At 32.5% G+C, this 19,179-nt stretch overlaps 2 protein-coding genes across 3 annotated transcripts; one reads left to right on the forward strand and one right to left on the reverse strand.

Annotated features, from left to right (window-relative positions):
- Nucleotides 1-272: 272 nt before the first annotated feature.
- LOC122599965 (cullin-1-like) lies at nucleotides 273-8,754 on the forward strand. 2 transcript variants are annotated; one of them, XM_043772586.1, is made up of 9 exons: nucleotides 273-329; nucleotides 3,390-3,520; nucleotides 3,774-3,873; nucleotides 4,792-4,977; nucleotides 5,099-5,146; nucleotides 5,592-5,792; nucleotides 5,895-5,972; nucleotides 6,868-6,948; nucleotides 8,441-8,754. In XM_043772586.1, exons 1-9 carry the CDS (start codon nucleotides 288-290, stop codon nucleotides 8,486-8,488), a joined length of 915 nt encoding a protein of 304 aa, XP_043628521.1. In that variant the 5' UTR covers nucleotides 273-287; the 3' UTR covers nucleotides 8,489-8,754. The 2 variants fall into 2 exon arrangements, with proteins under 2 accessions (XP_043628521.1, XP_043628522.1); XM_043772587.1 differs by lacking the exon at nucleotides 273-329 and adding an exon at nucleotides 463-630.
- A 528-nt stretch (nucleotides 8,755-9,282) lies between these two features.
- Nucleotides 9,283-16,583, reverse strand: LOC122602264 (probable linoleate 9S-lipoxygenase 5). The gene is made up of 9 exons (XM_043774972.1): nucleotides 16,283-16,583; nucleotides 13,687-13,982; nucleotides 13,240-13,480; nucleotides 12,365-12,775; nucleotides 12,186-12,271; nucleotides 11,619-11,726; nucleotides 11,237-11,541; nucleotides 10,547-10,810; nucleotides 9,283-10,249 (listed from the first exon to the last, which is right to left on the reverse strand). Exons 1-9 carry the CDS (start codon nucleotides 16,473-16,475, stop codon nucleotides 9,496-9,498), a joined length of 2,658 nt encoding a protein of 885 aa, XP_043630907.1. The 5' UTR covers nucleotides 16,476-16,583; the 3' UTR covers nucleotides 9,283-9,495.
- Between the last annotated feature and the right edge of the window lie 2,596 nt (nucleotides 16,584-19,179).

Genomic DNA, 19,179 nt, shown 5'->3' on the forward strand with positions numbered 1-19,179 from the left:
GAATATCTTCGATAAAAGTTGATAAATATGTGAAGTAAATATATTATATATACATATTGGTCCGGTCCGGTTTTTGACGGTTTACATTTTGCTCAAACTGTAACCGGGCCAAAGAACCCGGTTTTTCAAAAATTAAAACGTCAGATCAGGCTTTAACAACTCAATCCGACCAAACCAATCTAAATAGCCCGGTGTGATCCGGTTTGATGAATACCCTAGAATTGAGAAGGAATGGAACAGGAGGAAACAGATGGAGGTTAAGAGCAGCAGCAACATGTTTCGAACCGATGACTTCAAAGTCAAAGACATCCTTTAGCCAACTGACCAAGGTAAGTTCTTGTTATTTTTTTCTGTACGTATAATATATATGATACGGAAACGAAAGTAGTAAATAACAAAAAAAAACTGGCACGAAACCCGCTGCAGGGGTTTTAGTATATATACTAATTTGCCCTAATTTTTTTAAAACTTTTTATCACGATAGTATTGCTCGGCTAGAAATGCTTGTGTTTGGTAATTGCCAAGTGCACATAGCAACAACTCCAAATATTAATAGCGTCAATCATCGTTGAGGAGACTGCCACACAACACAACACCACTCTTCTCTATCTCTGTCTAGCGTACGAAAAAGTAACCCTCCCCCTTTCTTTATTTCATTCTCTTTTTTTTTTTTTTTTTAATTGTTAACTTATAACATGAAAAATAATGCTCTGTACTCAAATTAAGTATATGTTGCTTATTTATTTTCTAAAACCCTGTAATTTATTCGCATATGTTTGATCTTTTTGGTTGGTGGTGCTCCGTTTTTGAAATAATACTTGAGGGGCGTTAATGGCTCATTATCTTATTTGGGTTTGGCTTTGGCTTTGGTTTACTCTTTTTTTGTTTGGGTTATTATTATTATTATTTTTTATTTTTAACATTTGCCTACAAAGCACATGTTTAAGAACATTAAAGAAGCTAGTGCCCCATTTGGTTGTAAAAAATGTTTTCTAATTTTTCATTTCTAATTTTTCAGAAAATGAAAAGAATTTTTATTTTCTAGAAAACAAATAAAAATTTTGAAAACGTGTTTTAATTAGAAAACTAAAAAACATGTTAGAGATGTGAGGCGAGGAGGAGGGAGGAAATAGAAAATGGAAATAGAAAATGGAAAACAAGGAAAAGATGTTTTCAACTTTTCTATTGAAAAGTGGAAAACACTGTTTTTTGTTTTTTGGAAAACATTCTTAGAAAATTATGATTAGAAAGCGTTTTTTGTTTTCCATGTTTTCTTGAAAAACAAAAATGGAAAACAAGGGGTGTTTTCCGCAACCAAACGCGCCCTAGAACTTTCTATAAAGATAAATACATTTTATGAACTCTAATCAAAATATAATTTACCATTTTAGGATGAAAATTTTCATAGTGCCTTGTGGGCTCATTTGGACACATGTTTGGGAAACCCTTTATTTATAACTTATTAGTGTTGAGGCCCGTCCAATGGACGGTTAGTCTCAAAATTTATTAATCAAAGTTAAAAAAATTGGAATTCAAATATATTAAATAGATATGCCGAAATCAAATTAGAAATTTGCTAGCTAAGTAGCTACTCCGTCGGTCAAAATACTCCTAAAATTTTCCGCCCATTCACAAAGGTTATAGAAAGATATAATCGTAAATCCTAAGAGTTAATATAGGTTACAAATACAAAATTTAATATGTAATATTTAGATTACTTAAGTCATATATCACAACTTAATCAATACGAAAGTTAAAGAAGAAACATACGAAAATTAACTCCATATGAATATTGATTCCAGTTTACCCTTTTTTTTTTTTCCAACTTTAGCTAAATAAAAAATTTACAGTTTCTTATATTCTAAAACTGTAAACTATATAATTTGAAAATACATACCAATTCATCAACAAAGACCATCTCGTACGTTTTGATTTTCTTCGGGTTGTTCCACTCCGAAACAGTCCATACATGTACAACATGGAGTCTTAAATGAATTTTTAACATGTGTTGGCTTAAGATCTTCAAGATGAACTAATGTGGTCATATTTTTTGTTGTTGAAGAAAAAGCCATAACGAACCTATAATGGACAACAAATTAAATTAAAAGAAATAATAATAAAAATAACATAAGAATTCAATGTTAAAAAATAATAATAATGATTAATTATGTGCAAAGTATATAAAAACCAAAACCCTTTTATAGTTGATCGTAGCTTTTTTTTTTTGTCGTACGTGAGTTATATTATAGATTATCAATAAAAACGAAAAGTAAATTAATTATTTTTAAATTCGGTGAAATTGTAAATTGGTGATGGAAAACAGAAAGAGTGTAAATTAATTATTTTTAAGTGTAAATTGGCGATGGAAAACCAAAAAGTATAATTAATTATTTTTAAATTGGATTAAAGTGTAAATTGTTGATGGAAAACCAAAAAGTGTAAATTAATTGTTTTAGATTGGGGTTAAAGTGTAAATTGGTGATGGAAAACCAAAAAGTGTAAATTAATTTAGATTAATATTAAAAATATAGAGAATTAATAAGGATGGAGGATTAGGCTAAAAGAGGGGATTAGGGGTGCCAAGTGTACCCCCAACTCCCACTTTTAGTTATGTTATAGATAAGTTTGAAGTTTATAACTAAGTATCCTTAATTAGCTATGTGTCATCAAGTAGAATGACTGAAAATAGGGGTGTTCATCGGTTCGGTTATTTGGTCTATTTGGTTCGGGTTTTTCGGTTTTTTTATTTTCATTTTTCAAAACCAAAACCGAACCAAAACCTAATTCGAAATAGAAAAACCAAACCGAAAACCAAATTAGAATTCGGTTCGGTTTCGGTTTAAAACCGAAAAAACCAAATATGTTCATAATTTCAATTTTTATCAAAGTAGTAAATTTAAACCATATGGATAAACAAATAACATAAGTGAAACAACTAAACTCTTGTTTGTCATCATTATTAAAAATTATTCATCAAAATTGAATTTATCTAATTTCATAAAAAAAGTTAATATGATAAACAAATAGACATATAAAGTAAAAAATACATTAATAATTTTCCATAAAAAAAAATACGAATTAAATATTTTTAATAATACATAATAGTAATATAAGTTATTCGGTTTTTTCGGTTTAACCAAATTCATTATCTTTTACCCATAACCAAACCAAAATCCGAATATATAATTCGGTTTTGGTTACAAACCAAACCCAAAACCAAATTAAAAAACGGTTTGGTTTTTTTCGGTTTTTTAAACGGTTCGGTTTACAGTTTAACCGGGTAAAAACCAAACCGTGAACACCCCTAACTGAAAAGGACCAGCAACCTTATATCAGTTGGTAAATAATTTTTTTTTTCTTAATAACTGTGCTGTATTTGTGGATGTAAGATGAAGAAAAAATTGACGTTGGAAGAAGGCTTCGGTCTATTGAAACAAGGCATTGCCAAGGCTATGATGATACTGGATGGATATCCAACTAGTGCATTGTTCACTTGTGAAGATTACATGAAACTCTACGAGTATCCTTTATATATTATTATCTTTATTATATTGTTATTATTATATCCTACGAAATCAAACAAAATTTTCTTAGTCTTATATATTTGCATTTTTGTAGTTTAGTGCTATATATAGGTATTCGTAGATTTCTTAGATTCATTTGGCTTGATCTTACTTTCAACTTTAGAGATTTGATTAATGCACGGAAGTTGAGATTCATATATTAGTGTGCTGACGACATGGGATTGTGTTTATATCCTTTACTCATGGCAGCTGCGTGTATGACATGTGCGTTCAACCTCCTCCTAGTCAGTACTCTGCAGAGCTCTATGAGATGTTCAAGAGAGCTTTGGAAGAGAGCATTACCTCAAGGGTGAGACCTAAATATTTCATAAGTATATACATCTGCTACGTATTATGATCTGCTGAGCTTAATTGGTTGCATTATACGACCCAGTATGGGAATTTCTCGCTTTTTACATTTCTTTCAATTCTTACATATGTAAACACGCTTAAGACTTGCTTAGGAGTATTACTTAGCCATACTTTTTCCATTCAGGCAATGCTTAATATATGTAAACACACTTAGGATTTACTTGGAGTATTACTTAGCCATACTTTGTTTCATCAGGCATTATGCATAATTTGCATTTTTGTAAAATAGTTATTACATGACAAGCTGAAATTATGCATAAATGTTACTTGGTTGAAATCAAAGATGATGATTAATAAAGATGTTTCATACATGAATTCCCCATACTCCACCCATGGCAGGATCGAGTATCATTGTTGTTAGTTGATATATGTAGTGAATAGAACCATGAGCAAGTTGATTATCGGCTTTTAAAGCCTCATTGGATAATGATAAATTCAACTCTCTCTGTGTTTCATGGAAACAAAGAACAATTCTTTCAGATTTATACTCAACGCATCACCTCTTTTATGGGAGAAGCATGTTTTTTAATCATAATTTTGAGGTTAATTAGAGATGCAATTTAATGTTAATGCCAGGCAAACTACCACGTTAGTTAGAGATACCATTTTGATGCATATATATATGCCAATGAATTGATCCTTGCGTAATGCCATGCTATTGAATCTTATCTATAAGACTTAGCATAATAGACTTTAACATGTTCTGAAGAAATTGCTGCTTGAGTAGCCAATAGTAAAAAAATTTCCAATAGTTTTTATACATAGTTTCATTTTTGCTCATAGCATATGATTTTTGCAATAAAACTGATCAACGTTTTTCCTTGGTTGTCTATATTTTTCAACACGATGAACTCAGGTCTTGCCAGCTCTCAAAGATAAAAGACATATCTTTGTGCTAGATGAACTATGCAACATGTGGGCAAAGTACAAAGTCATGGCAAAATGTCTTGGAGGTTTCTTCCTGTACCTTGACCGTCACTTTGTTGAGGATAGGAAGGCTTCTTCTCTTAATGATATCTCCGTTCTTTGCTTCCATGATATGGTAAGCTTATATTCGTTATTAAAGCTGTAACGATTACTTACTTTTTGGGAGTTCCATTCTTTTCATCTCACAATCCTATGTTTCTCTCCATAAGGTGCTTTTTCTCTTTGAAATGTGTCAGGTGTTCCGCAAATTGTATCACGAGATTCTTGAAGCTGCAGTTTTTCTAGTATGTTCAAAAACTATATCAAATGAAAGAGGTGTCAGGAAGGATGGGTCTGGTAATTTGGTTAACAAATGTTTGCGTATAGCTCAGGCCTTGCATTGGTGTCTAGATGTGTCATCATTTATCGTAGGTGAAAACAGGCCAGGTCGAGTTGGGTTGACTTGTCAACTACATTTTGTGCTTCCTTAAAATATGTCTATGATCACCAAAAGTATATCGTGTCAATAGTTATATAAACTTTTATATAAATTGATTTAGGAGATTGTATAGTTAAAAGAAAGACTTACCAATTTGGCCCCTTTGCCATGTATCTAATTCATCTTTGATTTGGCCCCTTTGAGATAAAAACATTACCCATGTCGATCATTGTATAATAATTAGGTCAAAGTTACCACCTCCGATGATTGTACTATGTTGTTGCTTAGAGGATTATCTATATTGATTACAGACTGAGGAGGAGAGAGCTGCAAAAGGTGTTTACAGGGATGTTCTAAAGAATGTTTCAACCTTCTTTGTTGAAATTGGGAGTGGGAAGATGCACTATTATGTGAGCTTTGAGACAGCTGTGATAGAAAGCGCGGCAAATTACTACAACCTCATGTTTGCAAATTGGCTTTTGCGTTTTTCACCTATGGAAATCATTGTGAAGGTTATATCTTTTTGTGGAAATGCATTTGTGTATATTGTTAATGCCATTTTCGCACATTATCCATCTGTTAGAATGCATACGGTTATCTTTTTTCTGTTTTAGGCCCAATGCCAGATGAACCAGGAAAAAGAGAGAGCTAGTGAATTCTTGCATCAAACCTCACAGGAGAAGCTGCTGCTGGTAAAAATTATTATTATTTTTTTATTTATCCCTTCCTGCAATCTGGTTGGTGTTAGAGTTGGGAAATGGGCAGGTTAGTAACTGGTCTAAACAGGTTCTGTCAAAATGAGTAACTTTGGGGTATGGTCCATATACCTGGGCCGCCCTCAAAAAAAAAATGAAAGTGAAAACGTGTTTAAAAAGTTAAATTTTTGGAGAATTGGTTTGAACTATGATGGGACAATTTTTTTTTTTTTTTTTACGTTTTAATAATAACCGAAAATGAAAGGATATTTAGGAGATTTTATGCATGAAAAATACCTTTTTGGGCTAGTTCTAACCTGGTATGTTTTAGATTAATTTTATGTGTTCTACCCTTAAAGATACAAGATTTTTAAAATTACATAATTTATTAATAGATGGGTTGGAATTATCACCTACCTTTACGTAACCTGTATCATATCGACAATTTATTATTAAACAGCTTGGAATTTCAATAGTAAATCTGATCAGGATTAAGATAGCATAGTACACAAAGTCTTTAGCCCTGCAGTTTATTTAGATCTTCACATTCCACACAACTCAATTATTTATGATTGTTAAGTGTCCGCTTTTGCATCTGATTCTTCAGTTCTCCCATTAGCTAAATAATCAGTCGATACTCAATATATTTAATATTGGAAGAAACAAAAGCCATTAAGGTTTCATCAAAGCTGTTGATCTAACATATCTCACTCAAAGTGGCTCGCCCTACGAATTCGCTGCCTTGGCCGATTGGTCAAGCTGGATCTAAAATTAGCACATACTACCATATGCACAAACACTTGGACACTTGGTTCATTTAGCAACATCTATTTTTTTAATATTTTTTTAATAATTGAAACTCTGTAAAATGCATTTTAAATATAATTTTTAGGTTGTGCACGACCAGTTATTGGGTCAAACTGCATTGAGTCAAGCAAGCAAACTTCAAGAAAAACAGAAGACCGATTATCAGGTATTCTTTAATCAATTTCAAAACTGCTCTTTGCTAGTCTATTTGGCATTAACTTTTAGGTTATATTTTTGCTTGGCATCATCTAAATAGTCTAACACTATAATTGGCTCTTCAGTTGGTTGTGCTCTTCATTGTTCCATCTGGTCAACAAGGTCTTATTTTATATGTATTGCTCTATACTTATATACATTTAACATATACTCTTTTTTATGGACTAGCTCCCCCTGTTGACTTTGCCCCTCTTAAAAATATGGTATAGATAGAAATGACATTTATATGGGATTTTTTAAACAATGCCCTTAGGTCAATTGATAACTTCCGTATCTATAGAAAGTGATAATAATTAATTAAACATCAACATTTTCTTATGAATCGATGCTTTCCATATAATTATGTTTAGATTATTTATAAATATATCACTAGGTGTTTATTAAATGATTACATTCCATACATAATTCCTTAGGGCAATGTTCAGCAATCCCTAATTATATATTTGTGGACCCGAGGTCTTGTAATCTTACCATAAAATGAAAATGCTGCAAATTTTTTTCCTCAGCCAGACAAACACATGGTAACAAGCAACAACTAACTTATGGGAACCGATTTGTTCTAGGAAACAATTGATGTGCACACTGAACAATTTCCTAAATGACTTTAATGTCCCTAACATATTTTACTTTCTTTTATATATAATTTTACTAAACCCCCTCTCACTTATACACGTTACCTTTATTTTCGTATTTAATTATATATATTACCCAATGGCTTTTCAAATGGATAGCATCTTAAGTACACATTGTATATACATAATACATATTACAGTAACTCATCTTTGAGGTGATGGCATTGCTGCAAACAAAGGTACAGAAAACAAGAGAGAAAATAATTGAAAATCACAATTAAATCAATCAATTTTTAAAAGCAAGACAAACTATGTAGCCTATCAAGAAATATCAATAAAATAAAAACATTTAACTTTTCTGCTAGTAAGCTCATTCGAGCAAATGATTAATAATTTAAGCTTATATATAAATAAATAAAATCATTCATAAAAGAATAATATTTAATATGCAAGAATTATATAAAAACTCAAACTAGGTGATTACATAGCTTAAGAAATCGTGAAATCAATAAATATTTATATGGAATCTTCAAGTACATAGTTGGTAATTTACATCTGCTAAACAAAATTTTTCGATTAATGATGATGGCATAGAAAGTGTAAATATGGAAATTAAGAATGGAATAAGGGTTGTGAAGGGGAGGGGTGGTATCGAAATATCTAGTTTTTTAAGTGAAGGATATAAAAGTCATTTAGCATGCATTTTATGTGTACTCGTAATAAAATTCCTTGAGCAAACAGGACCCCTAACTTATGCCTGATAAAAAAGGGTGAATTTATGATCACTTTGTTCAATTGTCATATTAAGTATATATCTTGATTTTCTTTATTTTGTTGCAATTTTAAGTTTGGATCTGGGATATCTTGCAGGAAGTGCTACTACAATGTGCAGGTTTAAATCTTGGTGAAGGTAGCTAAGGGCATGATTCTTGACGATGTAATTCGGCCACCAAGATTATCTTGGTCATTTAACAAATATTGCACATATTATGACTGTTGAATTAATGTAGGTTTTCAGCTGGCTTTTTAGTATTTTGATGTTCTATCATTTCACTTGGAATAGAAGTTGTCAGATCCCGTATATTGAATGCGTTCTCTCGGGTCTTGTACTCATTGGAAGGAATTACTTTCCAACATTTATTTTTCATTTCAAATGAAAGAATGAAGACTAGCTCTGAATCATTTGGCCTTGTTTTCCTTTTATCTTTGCGGTGAAGACTTGAAGTACGTACTTATTAAGGGAAATTAAGGTGACACCTGTAAAACGAAGATCAACAAATTGAAAACAAATAATGTATGAAGTTAAATTTTTCGCGAGTCATGGGTTTCATCCCAGGCATGTGTGTAATTTAGGAGTAGTAATAGATTAGAATGTCATTTTAAAAAAAAAATCACAACTCTTGAAAGTTGCGCAACTTGATTAAAGCTTTTTAGGCTTGGATTGGAGCTAGTAGTTCTGAGGTCTGTAATTTTATTAGATTTATACCTGCCTAATATAGCAGTTTTCGTGGTTTAGTATTTTTTGCGTTTTCTGGAGTTCATAGGGACGATTCAAATAAATCATAGAGTTTGTTTGAATATTGAACAAATTCAACAGAAAATATGCTTAATCCAAGTGTTGCTTGTTAAGTTTGTGCCTCATTTTGTAACAAAGCGAGTAGAAGTAATATTCACTAACAAAGAGAGCTTGTGACACAAACTGGCCAATTATATAATGGTAATACAATCTCGTATTCAGACTATATATTATTGTATAATATTACATACTATGTGCTGCCACATCATTTTCCTTTTGAAAACATATGATTTGCACCTAAACCTTCAGCAAACAAATTGACATAATGCTTGCACGACACTTGAAAGAAAACATAAAAGTGCTATCAAACCGAATGCAATACTAGTCATAAAAGACATCTATAACCCATTCATATAGAGACACTGTTCGGAATACCACGACCTGTAAGACCAATTTCACTGGTAGGACACAACAAAGTATAGGGCATTTGAGCAGGTCCAGTCCTGTTCTTCAACCTTTTATCCAGATTCATCTCCTCGATCATCCCTTCAATCATTCTCAAATCCGCCCCAAAGTTAGCAAATGCTTCCAACGCTTCTTTATCCGTGGTCCATTCAGGTGTATCTCTTTCCCCTAGATACACCTCATCAGCAGAATGCCTAGACAACACCTCAATCAACGATATCCCAAGAATACTTTGAAGCTGTGCAGTCACTGTTTTCAAAAATGCCTTTTCAGGTTCTTTCTCCAGTTCATCATAATCTGCAGTCCCTGGTTTGGGTAATAGCCTTCGGGTTATTGAGGGTCTGTTAGGCATGTACCCTGCATAAGGGTACTGCCCGAAATTCACGGCTGCATGGAGTGCAGAAGCCACCCATACAATGATGGTGCACGACTCTATTAGATCCTCCCGTGTGTGCATTTTGGGCCACCACGGCTGATCCTTCTTATCACCATGCCCCTTGTTTCGGACCTCTTCCCACCAGCTTTTGAGTTCAATGTCTTTCTGAATTTCTTCATCATTCTTATAGTAGACAAAAATATAATTCTGAACCCACATTTTTATGGCAGACCATATCTTAAGCCCATCAACCGCAAAAGGGTAATCTTCAATAAGAAGACGAACCCCATATGGAGAGTCCAAGTCTTCCACAGCCATTCCTCTGATAAAAGAAAATAACATTTGAAAAGATACTTAGATATTTGCGGGTTTTGCAAATTCTTATAATTCTAGAAATATAAAGATTAATGATGAAATTTGTAAAATCAAAGTAAAGATCACTCAAATCAGGTTAAAAGAAGTGATAAATTCTACAGTTGACCCTTATCAGTTTTATAAATAGAGCTCGGTATCCAAAACTGAATACTCATAACGATTAAACTAATAATCGGTTTAAAAAGGCAGATCCAAGTAGCCTACTGCAGATCAAATTTACAAAATGCCTTAACTTATAATATACCTGTCGATTAGGTCTGCAGGCAGTGCCTGTTTAGTGAAATCCCACTTTTTGTACATGTTACTTGACATTTCCAAGGAGTACTTGTCGGGGAAAACTGTTTTCTCAAGAAGTCCACCAGCATTGATTAGTGTTTGGCGGGATAAGGCGTTAATGTTCATCGTGTCACGAAAATGAGGATGCAAAAGCTTATGAACTGGATGAAGAATGCTTAGCTGCCTATTTGTTGCGATTATGAATGGCTCTATTGAAGCATGGGTATGCAACCTGCATTGTTACTAGATTAGAAATAAGAAACCTAACTAGAGCTGCCACTTTCGACCCAATTTGATATGAAAGAGCCAAACTTTCTTATAGGTTCTCCCTAAAGGTTTAGCGAATGAATTATTAAAATTCCCTTTGAATGGAAATGGGTCCACAGATACTCGTACATCTAGTGCTACAAACATCCAAAATCTATTTTCTGGAAAAGCAAGATCATCATTATAAAAATTTGTAAATTATATAGCAAATTAAACTATTTTTATTTCAAATATAAACTGTGTCGATTATATGTATTATGTGTTAACTTAGCTGGTTTGAACCCATACACCATTCATTTTGACCTGTAACTCTACCAGCCCTGCCCAACCATCTTGCCTCCTATCATGCAATTTTTTGTCAGGCTATATTTAATTCTTTTAGATTTCTTACCAATGAGTGATGAGTTGATGGTAGCCTGAGTCGTTTACATTAGCATAAGCTTTCGCAAGAAGCCAAATGCTCCCTTTTGCCCCTTCCGATGCTGGTGTGTGTACTGTACTGATAAATCCAGCTTGGTCACCATCTGGATGTGGCAAACTCAATTCGATTACTAAAGGCTTCAATGTACCATTCTTTTGCAAGTAGAGGATGGTCCGCGTAGCATATATCTTGGTTGAAGTTTCATTTATGCCTCTAAGATATGGCATCAATGGATCATGGTGATCTAATATAAATAGCTTGTTGTTGTTGATTGCCTGTGATTAAAAAATATATACATAAACGTTTCATGCTTGACGCATATAAATTTGAAATAGCAGAGGGGTATTGTTACCTCTAATACAGTAAAATCATCCAACTGATCCTTTATGTGATCCTCAGTTATTTTACTGTTTTGGTTTCCAAATTTTGCCGGGTCTAATTTGCTACTTGGAGGGAATTCCTGCAAGTAACAATAGGCTAAGTGATCAATCATGTTCATCAACGAGCATTGACTTTGTCTTGTGGAAGTTTCTAGAATCGCAATAATCAGTTTTTCATGTTTCACTTCTGATTACCTCATAAAATCAGCTCTGACAAGCTGCAACCAAAGGTTTATCTTAAGATAATGATATTACTAATTTCCGCATTTAACTTTAGCTTAACAGAATTCTATTCTACTTCACCAACTGTCCCTACTTATTCCACACACAAAAAAAAGTTGTTATATGTAATTAAGCTGTTAACTTGAACAATTAGAATCCGTAAAACCCTAAAATGTATATCTGTAATTGTTGGGAGTTTCAAACAGGAGAAGTAGATCAGAACACTTATTTTCTAAAGTCCATTTTATCCCAGCTAATTAGCCATTTCTGATTTAGCATATAATGCAGGATATATCCACCAAGAAAATGAAATTTACCTGAAGCTGTCGGATCACAACAGGACAAATTCCTGCCAAAAGTTCTCTTGCAAATTCTTCATCTGTCATCCATGCAGACTCATCCACTTTGTATAATCATCCAAAAAATTAGATTACAATGATGTGATTAGAATCCATTATGACTTGGAATAACAAAATATCTAGACTCATTGAAGTACCTTCGATTACTTGGGGGAGAGGGAATTTCGAAAAGGGTTCCCCATCAGAACGTAAAAGTTCCCGGAAGAATTCATTTGGAATTTTCTCCCTGATGCTTTCTAAGAAATTGGATTTAGGTATTTTAAGCACTCCTTTATAGAGTTGAAGTACTTCTTCAAATGAAGAAAACTCATTAAATTTATTGCTTGAAATACTCTCAAACTTATGATGCAGAACATTTTCAAGTGTCCCAACTACCTCATCTGAAATTTTGTCAATTACAGACTTAAAACCAGGTAGTAATCCTTGGTTTACTAATTTTATCCCATACGCATAAACATCTTCCATCTTCAGCTGACTAAATCTTTCATCCTTGGGGACATAGATCTCTAAGCTATTCAAAATTGAGATCCTGCTTTCCATATTGGGATCTGTTAACCATCAAACAAAACTTAATTTTCAAATGATGTATCAATATTCAGAAGTAAGAGATGAAATCTGAATTTCAAGGTCAAACATACCACTTGTCTACACTCAAGGAAAATACTTTTGTAATGAATTCAGGTAACAAGATGGATTTTACTAGTATCATATTGTCTCAAAAGTTTATAACTCCCCACAGGACATTTTGACTAAAAAGTTAACCTGTACATCTTATATACTATGAGAAGCATTCGGACTTTCAAGATCAAACTAATATTTTCTTTTGACGTGAATTTACATACAAATTGGGTACCAATAATTGATTTCACATGTAAGTTTCAAAAGAACTTATTAGATGTTATATCCATATGAACTTTAATGTTAAACACAACTTTAATCAGTTAAACATCTTATGAATCTTCCTAATGTAGTAGTAGTAATAGTAGTAGTTCTAATTAGTAGTAGTTCTAACCTGTCTTCGTTGGAGGTCTGCCTGTCCTACACCTACGAGGATATGGGTGGTCAGTAGATCCTCCAAAAATAGGCCGGACATGTTCAGGTCCCTTGTGTGGCTCGCTCAAGTCATTGTAGACATCATAGTCATACACCCTGTGCCATTCTTCACACTTTCCTATTCCATTTCCTCTTAGCTCCTCTAACTCTTCCTCCCTGTAACGGCGTAACCCATCTGGTGTCTTCCATGGAAGATAAGTCTACAAAAAAAAATTTAAAATAAAAATGATACACGAAACATCTTATGTTTTTCGGTAGCAAAACAAAAACTTTACAAAGGTTGCGGTTAGTTACAACAAAATTTATGTTACAACAAAGTTATTCTAATTTCCATTTCTATATTTTTAAGAAAGAGAGTTCCATTTAAGATGTTATAACGCACAATACTTATGTTACAACTGTTTACCTGATTAAAGAAGAAAACACGATACTTCTTGTCATAACGCACGTCCGGGTAGACCCAAGAGTTGCAGATGAAATGAACACGACCATAATTTGGAACATTTTCTAATGTGAGGGTCTTAAGGTAGAACTCTGTGTGGTGCCTGTTGGTGATCAGGAATGCCCCTGGAATCCCAATTTCATCATCCACTTCAAACTCCACTTCAAAAGTCGAATCACCTTTTGTTGAAGGAGTGATCACTGTACTCGTCCAGTTCTTCAAATTTGTCTCTTTTCCTAGCTTTCCCCTCAATCCCTTAGCTTAAATTGTCAAGATATATTACACTATATCAAACTTTTGTGATACCTATGTAACTTATTGTTTGTCCTAAGCTATCAAACTTCATAAAAAGTATGTATTAGACCAATAAAAATACATAGATAGTAGCCCTTCTACATTAGACCAATTCATTAGACGTATACTCGCACGATGTTGCGGTGTGGCAGCTGCGACGGGTGGTGTGAAGGTGGTGGTGGAGAGTGGCAGATTTAGAAATTCAAACAAAGGTATGCAAAATCAAGTGTAAAATTTGGGGTTTTGGGTTAGGGTTGGGTTTTTTTTAACAACCTTCTATCCAAATCATAAAATACATCATCTAATTTACCTTAGTCCTATAAAACTATACAAATGTCTAGTATACAACTTAAGATTTATAAAAAAAACTCCTCAATAATCTATCCTAATAAATTTAAAGAATTAAAGAGAGAGACTGCCGTTGCAAAAAGTGGCAAACCACGAGGACCATTACATTTGATAAAATATATCACATTAAACTACTGATTGTACAAACCATTAATGCATAATGGTGATAGATCCATCAAAAGTAATGATGCAAATATCACCATTTTTTATCAAAGGGAAATGATAAATCTACAACAAATTTTATTCATCTACAATAATATTTATTTTATATAGTTATACACTATACAGTATAATATGTATATTTGTTATAAATGAATAAAATTTGATTTAAAATTTATCACTACTCTTTGTCAAATAATAGTCCAGTTTACCAACATCCATATGACTAGTTGACTACAGTTGGATTTATGACAAATAAATATTTATGTTAAGTTGTTAGCTTCTGGATTAAAGATTAAAGATTGGAATTTTGTTTTTGTAAGGTGAAGTTTTTTCTTTTACTTTAAGTAAATTTATAATCCCTAAAAGGCACTATAGGTCGCAGTTAGTTAGGCGCGTTTAGTGGTGTAAAAAGTTTTTTAAGTTTTTCATTTTCAATTTTTTAAAAAAAATAGAAGGAGTTTGTAATCTTTATAAAATAAATGAAAATTTTAAAAACGTGTTTAAAACTTGAAAATGTTATATCATTTTCCATATTAAAAAACATGTTTTAATATACTTGGTTAAATGAGAGATTGGGGGGTGTGGTGAGGTGGGGGCGGGGGGTGACAGGGGCGAAGCCGATGGGTGACCGAGGATGGAGACGGGAACCCGAGGGAGAATTAATGTAATTTCAGGTTGTTAAATTTTAGAAAAAGAAAAGTTGAAAAACAATAAAAAGAAATGTTTTTTAATTTTCTATAAAAAAAAAATGGATTACAGTATATTCTGTTTTCTTGAAAAACATCTTTTGAAAACCTAGCATTGGATCACGTTGTTTGTTTTTCATGTTTTTTTAAAAAATAAAAATGGAAAACAATAATATTTCCGCAACTAAACGTTTTCGTCCATTTTCTTTTTTGTATTCTTTTTTTTTTCTATATCTATACTATATTATAAAGCAAATTTTTTTTAAATTTTCAACATTGAACTTAAATTTTTAATATTGATTTTAAGTACTTTCCTAAAATGCCTTTTTATCTATTCTATATTTACCTAAAAATAACTATAATACCTTTTCTCTCTCCTCAAATCTCAACTAATCATTTTTTTTTATCTCTCCTCCATATATCATTTTAACCTTCTAATTTATTCAAAAATCTTTTATATCAAAAACCGTACATCAATAAATTATAAATATTATATGGCTGTTCTTAGAATTTTATGCTCTTTCATTAGAGTGGTCATTCGAAATACTTTCGACGAAATTTTAAATACGAAGGCGAAGCCCGTACGGCTAAGGGCGAAACCCGTCAGGTAGATCACCCCATCACCGCCGCCGCTATTACATCACCACCCGGCCATCACCTCCATCACCGCCGCAACGCGCGGGTACTGTTCTCGTATACTCTTAAAAGCAATCCGAAACAATCAAATCCGCAGTGGTGAAATCGTTAGAGAATTGTAAATCATTGACTCTCTAATATAAGGCTGTCAATTTAAAAGGATGAATTACCAAAGGCTGTCAATTTAAAAGGATGAATTACCAAAATCACCATAAACATCTTTTTCAAAGGGGATGAATCTAATCAACTATTGTGGTCCATTTGATTTTGACTTTAACCCAATACCCACTAGCTAGCTGCTACCATTTACTCATGTAGGTTGTTGTACCCGGCCAAAAGAGAATATCAGTCAAATTACAAGCACATTAATTTTTGTACTATAGATACTAAGAAATAATAGAACATACATAAATACATACATATATATATCATACCAGTAGTGGATTCAGAATCAAGAATAGTGGCACTGATGAGCTGAAGTGAAACTTTCCTTCCAAAAAACTCATCACCTATGCTTGAGATCAAGTGGTTGTTCTTGTTCATCAAAACCAATGTCCCTTTGATCACCTTATTATAATGATTCTCATCAACTTTCATTCTTTTACTTCTATCAAAGTCATCAGCCATGACAGACGATCCAATATATATTATTGATGAATTTGTACCTGAATGAAAGGGAGGGTGTTACGAGTTGGATTTGAATGTGTATATTAATTAATTGTTTGTTTAATGAAAGAGAGGACTGACTTGGTGCATTTATTTATAGACCAGTGATAAGTTTTAGCGTTAAACAATGTACATGAAAACGAAGTTTCCTTTACAATACGTACATTATATTAATTGATAATAAAAATAAATGTTTGAGAAAATGTCACAAATGATCCTGTGATTTATCATATTCGTATTTTTTTTTCTGTGTTTTTTTTTTCCGTTACAACTGGTCAATGCCTTTTTCGTTTTCGTTGTTAGAAGCCCCTGACACTAACTTCTGTTAAATTTGGCCGTTAAATCTCTCATGTTTACGTGAGGGCATTTTGGTCCATTTTGTAATTACAGGGACTATTTGTGATTAAAAAAAAATACCCTCGTTCATCCTCCTCCCCATTTTGGTGGGGTTGGTAGCCCGAAAAAAGGAAGAGGAGGAGGTGGAAGAGGAAGATGGAGGGTGTTTCTTTTTAATCACTAATAGTCGCTGTAATTACAAAATGGACCAAAATGCCCTCACGTGATATGCACATGAGACATTTAACTGCCAAATTTACAGAATTTAATGTCAGAGGCTTCTGACAATGAAAACAAAAAAGGCATGAACCAGTTGCAATGAAAAAAAAAACACAGAAAGCAAAATGCGAATATGACAAACCACAGGGATCATTTGAGACATTTTCTCTAAATGTTATTATTTGTATGCAAAGCACTACTTTCTTATATTGACTAGATTAAAAGTCGTCTGATTTTAGTAAAGATGATATTACTTGTCTAGTGGAGTATATTTATCTAAAATATAAAATAATATCATATCGATCTACTTGTTAAGTGGGGCCAAAGTAACAGATAGAGTGAAAATTAAAAAAGAAGAAAATACAGAACAAGTTTCTCCGAAAATACTATAGAAACTCTAATAACTTTGTTAAACTTGTTATTGACTTAGTCAATTATTTGACCTAGTAAAACAAATATACGTCAATGTGGATAGGTTTTAGGTTTTTTGTTTATTATAGTTCGACACATGTAATTGCAAATGGAAAATTTAATTATTTGGAATAGCTTTATTTAGATTTGTGATAGTTTGAAAAAAAATATATAGTTGTCATTAAAATACTTTTAATCAATGATGTACCGAAATTCCAAACAAATAACCGTTCCCGTTTCGAAAACTCCATCTGAACGAAAACTCGTACGAAAAGCGTATGAAACGTTTCCTTGAAGTTTTCATATATACATAAACGTTTCTGTGAAACTTTCATATCGTATCAATTAATATTAGGGTTTTAATGAACTTTTTATATTCCAAGAACGACTGCTATCTTGCGATTATGCATACCTCAAACACCAACCACATTATACAATTGAGATCACCATCAGACTTTTTTAATTCCAAAAAAGCTTAGTAAAAATTTAATCTGTGATCATCGGTCACCATTTCTCTATATAAATTCAATATATATTTTTTTTATTGTCGTATCTTTGCCGTACCCGTATCCTAAATTTTTCAGTTTTGTCGTTTCTCGTTCCCGTGCCCGTTTGCCGTATCCGTTTTGGTGCTACATAGCTTTTAATATATACTGTACGTATTATTCTTAACTTTATTTTTACTTTTAAGTGGTTAGAAAAGAATACGCACAATTCTTCCGTTATCCAAATTTATAGTAACTAATTAGTACATATAGTGTCGAATCTAGTAGGTGGAGAATGTTTAAAAGTGCCTTAACGTGAATCATGAGTAGCCATTTAATATTTTTGTTTTTGTTTTTTTTTTTCTCCCTACTTTTATCAAATTCTTGAATATTATAAAATATCGACTAATCAACCTAATTTCATTTACCTATGCATAAATTATGAAAGGAAGTTATATATGCGGAAAGCTTATAAATATCATATATATATATCCAACTAAACTTTTAAATATTACAAATGTCATATTCAACTTTAAAAATATCAAAATTACCCAAATATTACATTTAACCAATATAAAACATTGTAATCCATATCTATAGTGATAGGGGGAGAGAAATAGGGTGAGAGAGGCCCGAATATCTATACTCATATGTCTATATTATATATATATATATATATTATATATATTCTCATATCTTTTATAGGCGTTTTTATGCTTAATTGTATGTTAAATGCAATATTCAATGCTTTGATGGTATTGTTAGCCATTTCAAGTTTAGAACATGCAAAGTGGTTAGAAATGACTTTTGGATGACTTAAAGATGCATCAAGATGATTCGTGGACAACTCCGTGAGAAGATAAGATGGAAAATACAAGTTTTACAAGCTTTGGTGAGATATGCCGCTCATGGCAATGATATGTGGCGCATAAACATGTGTTTTCGAAGTCAGAAAGTTTGGTGCCGAACGAATATGCGGCGCACAAGAGAAGCATGCGACACATAACGGGCAAGATTTCCAAGAACTCCAAATTATGCGGCACATGGCTGTTTTATGCACCGCATAAGTAGGTCGGTTAAACAAAGACTTTGCAAAACCTTATAAATAAAAGACCAAAACCCTATGTAGAGACAGATTTGTGTGACAATAGCAACATAGATTTGGTTAATGTTTTTGTTTTAGTAATACGTTTGCAATTGTTTAAATAATAAGT

The sequence above is a fragment of the Erigeron canadensis genome, chromosome 5 (assembly GCF_010389155.1).
Source record: "Erigeron canadensis isolate Cc75 chromosome 5, C_canadensis_v1, whole genome shotgun sequence".
Lineage (NCBI taxonomy): Eukaryota > Viridiplantae > Streptophyta > Magnoliopsida > Asterales > Asteraceae > Erigeron > Erigeron canadensis.